Raw genomic sequence first — 10376 nt, forward strand, 5'->3', positions numbered from 1 at the left:
TCTGGTCAACGATTTGTCTAGGGGTCTGCTTCTGATTTGGAATTGGGATTTTGGTCCAGAAGCCTGTGTACTGTGGCTTTTGAGTACATGAAGATATGACTTAATCCAAATACCTGTGGTTTAAAATCCCTTCGCACTAACGCTAAACATTGAAATCTTCTTCCACTAACATCAATCCCCAGACTTTCCACCTTGTCCTTTTGAAATCTTCTCCCATTAACGCCCCTTGTATGATCGATGAGTAGGATAAGTGGATAACTTGCACTCTTGATGGCTTTTAATCATAGTCACTTAATTACTAGCAATAACCCTGAAACCAATTCGAAACTGAAGCACAATTCCAACTATTAACAAAACCCTGGATTGATTCAGCTAATATTAGAAACAGAAACAGACCGACTCAAACATGATAGAGTTAGATCAAATGGTAGAGTGTGAATCATTGTGAAAATTATGATAATTCAGTAAAGTTAGCTTTAATTTTGAACTATTTTGATTTTTTCTTGACCTGTGACAGATGAGGTATGTTGCCCTCATCTCGATGTATCACCGTATTCTTTTAATTGAATATCAGATATTAGTTTATTGATAAGTGATATATATAAAATGTAGATTCCTTTCTTTTGGAGAGTGTTCTCCTGTGGTTACTTTGAAATTAAGATTACTGATTACAAGACATTCTTGTATGCTTCTAAATGCTACCAGGTTTGGTTCAATCATTATTGGGGCTATCCGATCTAGAACATCTGCGAAATCCAAAGATACTGCACCAGGAAAAACTCCAGCTTCTTTGCAAAAGAAAAAGCAACGAGGTTCATTTTCCTTTCAAGGTGGAATGCAGGTGAATCTATTTTGAGTTTGAACCCTTAGGTCCATTGCTTATGCAACATCATTTGCCTTCCATTTCCCTGCATGTATGTGCAGTAACTGCAGTTGGCTCTCTTTTTCTACATACATACACAACCGTGCAACCACCTTTTTTGGATATTTACAATAAGTTTTCAACTGTTCTAATGTAGAATTAGTTTCTAGAAATATACAAGGATTCATAATTAACAAGCAAACTCTTATCTTTCTGACGGATATTAGTCGCATGCTGAAATACCAATATGAGGGGAGTGTTACATACTTATATGCCACATTTGTTTGGTTTGGGCTACAATCAGTCAACAGCTTAGTTTAAGCGTCTTTGTAAAGTGAATTTTGACATAGAGGGAAGAGGTGTGGTTCTTTTTTTAGTTGGGGTGGAGGGGAGAGAGACAGGAAGGGAGACAGGGAGAGTGAAAGAGTGGTGAAGAGAATGAGGGGTGAGAGGGAGACAGAGGATGGTCTAAAACTCCAGTCTTTAAACCTTCATCATTTGATTGACATTGTTTGTAAGGTTTCCTAAACAAACAATTCGCTAGAAAAAATGATGTGATATGGATGCACATTTTCATAGACTGGTGATTGCATGTGTTCATTACTAGAACCTGTTGATTTTGTAACCATTAGAATCTGACCTCAGGTTTACAAAAAAAATAATGACATTGGAGAAATGACAGCTTTGTCTTTCACTGCTAAACATCATCAGACATTCCAGTTTAGGGAAGATTCCCGCTCAAGCTGCAAGAAGAGAGAAATAAGAATTAGGCTTTAGGGTCTAGTTTTTATGAGAAGAATAGATATTAAGAATATAAACTCTTACTAAGGCTCGCAAAATTCCTATTGTAAGATCCTCCAACAACACACAACAAAGAAAAACTAAGATAAAATTTAAATGCAAAAAGGACAAATCAATCTTCCATGGACATTCTTTTGGGGAGGAAAAACTTTCAGATTCAATCTTCAATTTGAATCCTCTCTTTGCTGAAGTATGTATGCTTATGTATAATGGATTATTGAGTAATACTAAAAAATGAGATCGATTACGACATAACTGACAATGTAAAGAGCAACTGCAATATGCAAAATATTAGCAGCAGTGCAGGACATCTATGTGCATGGTGGTCAGGTGGCACATAATGTAAAATGATTAAAGAATTATAAAAAATGAACATAACTTTTATTGAACAATTCCTCTGAAAAATAATTGAAAAGTTTCTTATTAGGGGCTGTTTGGTTCGTTTCCTTGACATAGAGAAATGCAATTCCATGTAAAGAAACACAAGTTTTGAGTTTTCCAAACTTTTCCAAGAAATAGATTGTTTTGCTTTGGTTCGCACATAAAAAATGGTGGGAAACCAATGTATTTATTTTTCTTGTGTTTGGTTCGCATAGAAAAAAAAGGAAAACTTTTGTAAACAAAGCAGAGAAGGGAAAAAAATCTGACGTGACAGAGTTTTCATCAATTTCACTTGGTTGGGGAAGGAAATCGGAGAGGGAAAAAAATCTTAGTTGGCGGCAATTTCAGCAGAGTTTTCCCTCTTCCATTCGAGCGAACCAAAGCGGCACAAAGAAATGGACGGAAACAAAAAAGCTGACGTGGAGGGCTAAAAATCTGACGTGGAGGGGTTTTCTGAGTTTTCCACCCCTTATAATAGCGAACCAAACAGCCCCTTAAGCTAGTTATAAGAAAAGTTTTTCTTGCCCAAAAGAATTGTGTAATAAAATTTATATTTATGTTTTTATAACCCTTCGATCATTTACAGTATGCACTACCTGATCACCATTTACACAAATATCCTGCACTGTTGCTAATAGTTTGTTACAATGTTAGTTATATTCTCATTGATCTCACTCTTCAGTATAACTCCATAATCCATTATACATGTGCCTACGTACTTTAGTATAAAGTATCACAACATTGAGAGTTGAATTGGAAAGTTTTTCCAAAAAAAAAAAACAATGTCCATGAACAATTGATTCATCTTTCCTTGCATGTAGATATTAACTTAGTTTTTCTTTTTCATTTGTTGTTGAGAGGGACTTTGTATAGGAACTTTGCCAGCCTTCGTAACATTTTATATTCTTTAATTTCTATTCTTTTCATAAAGCTGGACCCTACATTTTAATTCTTATTTCTATGTTCGCAGCTTGAACATGAATCTTTCTTGGATTGGAATGCCTGATGAGGTTCAGTAACAAAATACAACGTTATTATGTCCCAAATATCAATGTTTTTTTTGTAAACCTGAGGTCATGTTGTCCTGTTCATGAGGTCAGTTTTCTTTGTGTGTATCTTGCATGAAACTCCACATACTTAAACTATTCAAACAAACTGTACGGTAGCCGTGTTTACACTAAGGACAACAGTATGCAATCTCTAACCAAAAACTTTGTGAATCTATAGACATGGTGAAAATGAATGTGATAAAGACCAGAATAAATTTACAGTATTTTGTTTAACATGCCAGGAGATCATAAACCTTACTCTTTTACCACTGTGGAACTATATCTCGGTAAACATCGCTGGCACCAGTAAAACAAATTCATTCAGTATGTTTTATTCGATGATTTTCCTGCGTAGGTCTTGAAATAGCTGGTAGAACAAACTTGATTAGTTAAACTCCTGGTCATGACATCATATAGTATGATCATTATATAGAGGATCAGTGACATTACAAATAAAACCTAGTTTTATAGTGTAAAAGGTAGGGCTTAGAAACACTTATGCACCTGGACCTCCATCATATGGAGATTGTATTTCATACTATTTGGGGAATTAGATTATATATTAGGCTTCCTGTTTTAATTTTTTTCATAGCCTGATAATATTTTTGTATTACTTAATCTGCAGGCACTAACTAACATGCTATGTGCGAAACTTGATAAGGATAGTATGAAGCTAGATTCAAAGGTGCTGTCATTATCTTATGATCTTGATGGGAGATATCCATCTAAGAGTTGGTCAATTTCTTATAGTGGAAAAGGTGGCAGTGAATTGGACCTGGACCAATCTTTTGATGCTATCATAATGACGGTAAAGGAAGTTCATGGCTTGATGCAATAAAACATCTAGTGTCTCTTATGGTTAATTTTCTTTAAATTTTAGATAGTCCACAGGCTTTAGTTATCAGATAACCTGTTACCTGGTACACATTGGTTTAGAAAGTATTTTATTATTATTATTATTATTAATTCATTTGATGGCCCTATGCATGTTAAACACTTCATATGAAGCAAGTTTGGGGGTCATGATTCCTTATTTTAGGGTTGATTAGAAGATCCACAGGATTCTGCCAATAACTATATGTTATTCCTATCTACCAAATTTATTATCTTTCTCTTTTCTTATTCTAGGAGAATTTGGGTAGTTTGTTCATAGTTGCATATTTTAAAGCTATGCCACTGATAAGTTAGATTTCCATATCTGCTAAGTTGCCTTGATTTTGGCTTACTGGCAAGTGCATGACTTCACTGAAATTTGGCACAGCTAGGGCTGATGCTGTTATGCTCATTGGGCATATGATTTTTTGACCTACGCTATAACCTGTTCAATTTAGATTGCTTCTCGAATAAAATCTTTTGGGAGAGTAGATAACCATGAGCTAGCAAACAGTATTGAGGTGGTTGTCGCTATCATAATTCTTTCTGCTATTAGCTTATAAGATGCGGTCATAGTTGAAGTTGATTCATTTGCTCAGCAGCTTTCATTTGACAATTAATTTGTTTTCATTCTTCCTTCTGTTCAGGCCCCGCTTCGTAATGTCCAAGAGATGAAATTCACCAACAGAGGAAATCCTTTTGTGCTTGACTTTTTTCCAAAGGTAATTTTTATGCATCCCATGTTTGATATCAGGATCCTGCACTTTACATTTAATGCACCATATCATATTGTACACAGTACCTTCTAGTTTAATATTTTATCGTATAAGCATGTGATATGTAGGAGTCTATTATATATCTTGATGTCTTGTTTCGCTTTGATTTTCGAGTTCATAATCATTTATGCTCTTCTAGTTGTTATCTGTTAGCAAACATTTTAAAGCAATTTTCATTGACCTTGTAAGAGTTGTTTAGGGAGGTCTAGTTTTAAGGGATGTTATTTAAGCTTATCTAAAAGAAATTGGAGTAATGAATCCTTCTTTTCTCAATTTATTGCTTTTGTATTTAGTGCAAAATGTTGATGGAATCCCTTCTTCCTCTGTTTCTTTTTCCCCTCCAACCTCTTCTCATCTCCAATCATTTACAGTATTATCTTTAGAGGATTTTTTTTTTTTTGGGTCTGTGATGATATAGTTTTCTAACAGAACAACTGTTCATTTTTTCCGCTGAGGCAACTCGAGGCATGAGTTTTTTGCTACATGTACTGGTAGCTCTAATGGAGTGGAAAACTCTTCTCTTGTACAAGAATATGTACTGCTACAGTACCTCAAAAGTTTGAAATACGTGCCTTGAGAAGACTTATGTTATGTTTACTCAAAACATAATATGCCAAGATTTGAGCTAATACTGGCTGTGGACATGAGATAGTATTAGGAATTTACGTGTAGCTTTTTGATCTGATTCATGATTCTCGATTTTGATCACGAGTTTTGAGCTAGTTGGTTGGCCCTTGACAGCATATAAGAGCATTGAAATGATTGTATATGTTCTTCATTATACAGATCAATTATCTGCCATTATCAGTCCTGATCACATCATACAAAAAAGAAGACGTCAAGAGACCGCTGGAGGGATTTGGAGTTCTAGTGCCTACCAAGGAGCAGGAAAATGGTCTTAAGACTCTTGGTAAGCCTTTTATGAAAGTATGCTAAATGAAACTGTTTGTTCTTTGTAAGATTCTCTCTCATATTAAATGGTTTAGTTGCAACATAAAGTGAAAGTTACTTTTTTTAGGCACTCTTTTTTCATCGATGATGTTTCCAGACCGAGCTCCTAAGGATCAATACCTGTACACGACCTTTGTTGGGGGGAGTCGCAATCGTGAGCTAGCTAGCGCTTCTTTGTATGAGATACCTTGGCTCGAGTCTTTTTTTTTGGATATTTCCTGCTTAAGATTAATATTGTCTCAACCCTTTTTTCTCACTTCCTCTTTTTTATATAATAAATGTGAACAATACAGGGATAAGCTGGAAGAAGTTGTGACTTCTGACCTTAGGAAACTGTTAGGTGCAGAGGGACCACCAACATTTGTAAAGTAACGAAAATATTTCTTCTAAATTTATTCTGCTTATATCCTTTTTCCATCTCACTTTATTTCTGTGGTAAATCGTGATATTGATATATCATTGCAGGCATATCTACTGGAGGAATGCTTTTCCTTTGTATGGTCGTGACTATGGTCTAGTTATGGAAGCCATAGACAAAATGGAGAAAAATCTTCCAGGGTTTTACTATGCAGGCAAGTTACTGCTTGAACTTTGATATTATTATCTACTCTAGATATTTTTGGGGAAACTATACTTAATATAAATCAGTTCTCCTCTGCTGGTTTTGATAGAGAAGTATGGCATGTAACATTTGATGAAAAGTATCAATATTCTTCCAATGTTAAAAGGACCCTGATTCAGTTCTTTTACTTGATTTTCTGACTGCTGCAATTTGTTACATTCTCATTCTGCCCTTATACGTGCATAATTGTACATCCTTCTTAACACTGCAGAAAATGCTTACAGCCTTACATTGATACCTCACTCTTAATTTAAAAAAGAAAAAGATTGCAGATAGTTAATGCTTCATATTGACGACTATTATATGCACTATGACGTCTTTTATTCTCTTAATTATTTCTAATTTTTGTAAACTGAATGGGGCATATAAATGGTCGCTCTATTGTTATTTGGCTTAAGCATTGTTTTATTCTATATTTGCAGGAAACCATAGAGATGGACTATCTGTTGGCAAAGCAATATTATCAGGACTCAGAGCAGCTGATCAAGTAATGTATTATCTCAATTCTGAGGAGAAAGACGACGCGTCATGAGACATGATTTGTATGTTATTATTACTGTATTGTTATTTAGCTTATTTTTACCCATAAATTATGTCGAATGTAAGCTTAGAAATGACAACACTGAGTATACTTCTAGGGAAAATGCGGCCGTTCTGGGTTACTTTGTGAAGACTAGTTTTGATATTCCTTTTTGTGGATTAATGCTAGAGCTAATATTTTTCATGTTTCTTGTCTATGTCAAAACAATATAAATTGGTGCAGATCATCTGTGTGCCAAAACTCTTGTCAAACTGCACTTTAAGTAGGGCGCTGCCTCCTTAGTCCCCGGCCTACTGAGGCCCATTTCGGAAGAAGAGATGCATATCATGAAAAGGTATAAAAAGATTCTCACTGTTATGAATAGTGAATCTTGGATCCTCCTATTATTATAGAGGAATAAATTTACTTTATTTTTAAACCCAATCATTATTACTTGTATCTTTAAACCCATTTTTTTTTGTATTTATCATTAAACCCAATTTTAAAAATACAATACTTAAATCACTTGTATTTATACAGAAACAGGGTAAAATTCCCAAAATACCTCATTCATTAGTCCCATATAAACCCGATTCTCTCTCCTCATTTTCCCTCGTTTCATTTTCAGCCCTAATTGAAAAACCCAAAACCCCCCTTTTCTCGAGACCGTCGTCTGACTCCGTCGCTGTCGCTCGTCGCCCTTCGCCTTGGTCGTTGTCCGTCACCCGTCGCTGTCCCAGTCTGTGGAGGTGTGCTCTTGCTCGAAGATTGAAATCTTGCTCTAAATCTTGCTGGAAATGTTAGTTTTGAATTTTATTTTGCTGGAAATCTTGCCTAATTTGAAAATTTTGGGAATTTTCAGATTTCTTACAATTCCAAATTTTCAAAATCAAGATCAATAAGCCAAAACAACCCTTAAGTATTCGCTCATGCGTATATGCTGATTAATTATCTCTTCCTCAAGGAAAACTAACATCAGAATATTTTCTTCTTCAATTAAGGAAAACACTTAGATGTCCACTATCATTTTTCTATGTCCTTCATTTTTATTAATGAAATGACTCACAAGAAAATAACATGTAGCCCCCCAGTAAAGACCAAAGAGTGTATTAATGGGTCTAACAAAACGGACCACTACGAATCTGTATGTGAATCTTTTTCTTGAAGGCACTAACCATTTGCACAATGCACAAGCAACTGCTAAATTAATGACTTGATTGGCGTAATCAAATATACCATGCTAAAAAATTGAAAAATACAAGTATGTGCTAGTTTGGTTGTTCATAAGCAATGCCATATTTGCAAGTTATACTAATATAATATGTGTTGGATAAGTAACATTCTAGTGGTATAACACAAACATGTATAATATTCTATTTGAATGTATATTTTCCATAAGTGTAATGAAAGTTGTATGCGGTTTCTTAGAAATACTGTATATTCAGCCTATTGTTCTTTTGATCCGCTTATATTTTGATTTCAGGATATCAATGTGATCCTCAACCTATATTCCCTAGATGCTAGATGCCAACCGTGATATGCAATTTTTTTTGTAAAGTCTATTTGTGGTGTAGATAATCTAAAAGTCTATTTGTGTGTATAAATATATGTTTGGAAAATTGATCTGTAAAGTATTGTTCTCAGATTGTTACACTGAAAGTAGATAATCCTCAAGCTATTTTGGGAAAATTGATCTGTAAAGTATTGTTCTCAGATTGTTACACTGAAAGTAGATAATCCTCAAGCTATTTTGTGTGTAAAGGCAATATGTTTGGAAATTGATCTGTGAAGTATTGTTCTCAGATTGTTACACTGAAAGTAGATAATCCTCAAGCTATTTTGTGTGTAAAGGCAATATGTTTGGAAATTGATCTGTGAAGTATTGTTCTCAGATTGTTACATTGAAAGTAGATAATCCTCAAGCTATTTTGTGTGTAAAGGCAATATGTTTGGAAATTGATATGTAAAGTATTGTTCTCAGTTTGTTACGCTGAAAGTAGATAATCCTCAAGCTATTTTGTGTGTTAAGGCAATATGTAAGTATAGCATGATACGCTGTAAGTATAGCATGATATACTGTAAGTATAGCATGATACGCTGTAAGTATAGTATGATATCCTGTAAGTATAGTATGATACCCTGTAGGTATAGCATGTATTACATCCAAAAGTATAGCATGACTTACATCCAAAAGTATAGCATGTTTGCAATATTTTACGTAGACTACAATAGGTTGTCTACATGTTCTACGGTTGTGACCATACTGTTGACATCTACTATATTTTAACTTTATGGGGATTCAATCATGAAGGAATGCACTTTGTCCTTGGTCTTCTACGAAGAATTGATGTTGTCGGCGACCGAATCACCATATTTTCATCATCTATATACGGCTTGTCATCGTCAGGAATTGGGTATATAGGAAAGGAGTAGCATTTGCGGTATGTCTCCACACTAAAGTAGTGAGAAATATATGAGTAAAGAATGTTGTTATTTTGTCGAATTGCCGTCGCCGCATGTTTGCAAGGTAGCCCGACAACTTGCCATTCACGACAAGTTCATGTGCGCTCATTCAAATCTACTTCAACGGTGGGGAAATCGTACACCTCGTACCTTCCTGCAGTAAGAAAGTTGTACAAGAGTTAAAGAAAATAAGAATTTTAGAATTGATGGTAAAAGTATGAAAGTATACCAAAAGTATAAATTACATTATATGGACAGTATTAGCTTGTTGCTCAAATAATATCTCTCGATTCATCTCAGCGTTCATGATAACATTATTCTCCTTGCAACTTTGATGTATATTGAACATTATCGAGATATCATCATCATCACATACACGCACATAAATTTCTTCAGTGTGGGGTACTTTGTAAGACAACTGTATCGTTCTTGCACTACAAGTAATTAGACTTTACACTGCAACCGCCAAATCTTTGTAACTCTTGTTGACATTTAATTTTAAAAAGTAATTATTTCCTCTAAAATCTGTCAATGCACAATACACTTCTTCATCTATCTATGTTTGTCACCAAAAACAAACAAATTTAAGAAAAATTTCATCAAAGATAGACAACTAAAATCAAGACAACTAAATTTTATCAAAGATATCATGCTGTACTTACAGTATATCATGCTATACTTACAGTGTATAATACTATACCTACAAGATTACATGCTATACTTACAGGATTTTATGTTATACTTACAGTGTATGATGCAATACTTACAAGTCTTGTATTTTATGCTATACTTACAGATTATCATTCTATATTAAAATCAAATTTAACTAAAATTTCATCGAATATAACAAATTTAACTAATTTTTATGAATTCATGAATAATAATGAGAAATTAATGTGAAATAATCATGTGAAATAACTAATGTGAAATAATCATGTGAAGTTAATGATTGGTTGACTAAAACCTCATTTAACTAATATTTTAACAAATATAACAAAATTTACTAATTTTTATGAATTCATAAATAACAATGTCAAATAATTGTCATGAAAAAAATTAGAAATTAATGCTATAAACT

General features: G+C 34.1%; 1 protein-coding gene across 2 annotated transcripts in view; it reads left to right on the forward strand.

Moving 5' to 3' along the window:
- The window catches only part of LOC109827917 (protoporphyrinogen oxidase, mitochondrial), a 22086-nt gene extending 13623 nt beyond the window's left edge, over positions 1 to 8463 (forward strand). The window contains exons 11-20 of one of the 2 annotated variants that reach the window (XR_002243537.1): positions 706 to 841; positions 3719 to 3901; positions 4614 to 4688; positions 5529 to 5652; positions 5761 to 5869; positions 5987 to 6061; positions 6159 to 6265; positions 6738 to 6857; positions 7079 to 7190; positions 8319 to 8463. Coding sequence is in view for 1 of the 2 variants with exons in the window: in XM_020394938.1 (XP_020250527.1) it covers positions 706 to 841; positions 3719 to 3901; positions 4614 to 4688; positions 5529 to 5652; positions 5761 to 5869; positions 5987 to 6061; positions 6159 to 6265; positions 6738 to 6847 (919 nt within the window). In the remaining variant the exon portion in view is untranslated. Of the gene's footprint in view, positions 1 to 705; positions 842 to 3718; positions 3902 to 4613; positions 4689 to 5528; positions 5653 to 5760; positions 5870 to 5986; positions 6062 to 6158; positions 6266 to 6737; positions 7040 to 7078; positions 7191 to 8318 lie in introns of those variants that run through there. The other variant, XM_020394938.1, reaches the window with a different exon arrangement.
- The last annotated feature ends 1913 nt before the right edge of the window (positions 8464 to 10376 follow it).

This window comes from Asparagus officinalis, unplaced genomic scaffold (assembly GCF_001876935.1).
Source record: "Asparagus officinalis unplaced genomic scaffold, Aspof.V1 AsparagusV1_Un552, whole genome shotgun sequence".
NCBI lineage: Eukaryota > Viridiplantae > Streptophyta > Magnoliopsida > Asparagales > Asparagaceae > Asparagus > Asparagus officinalis.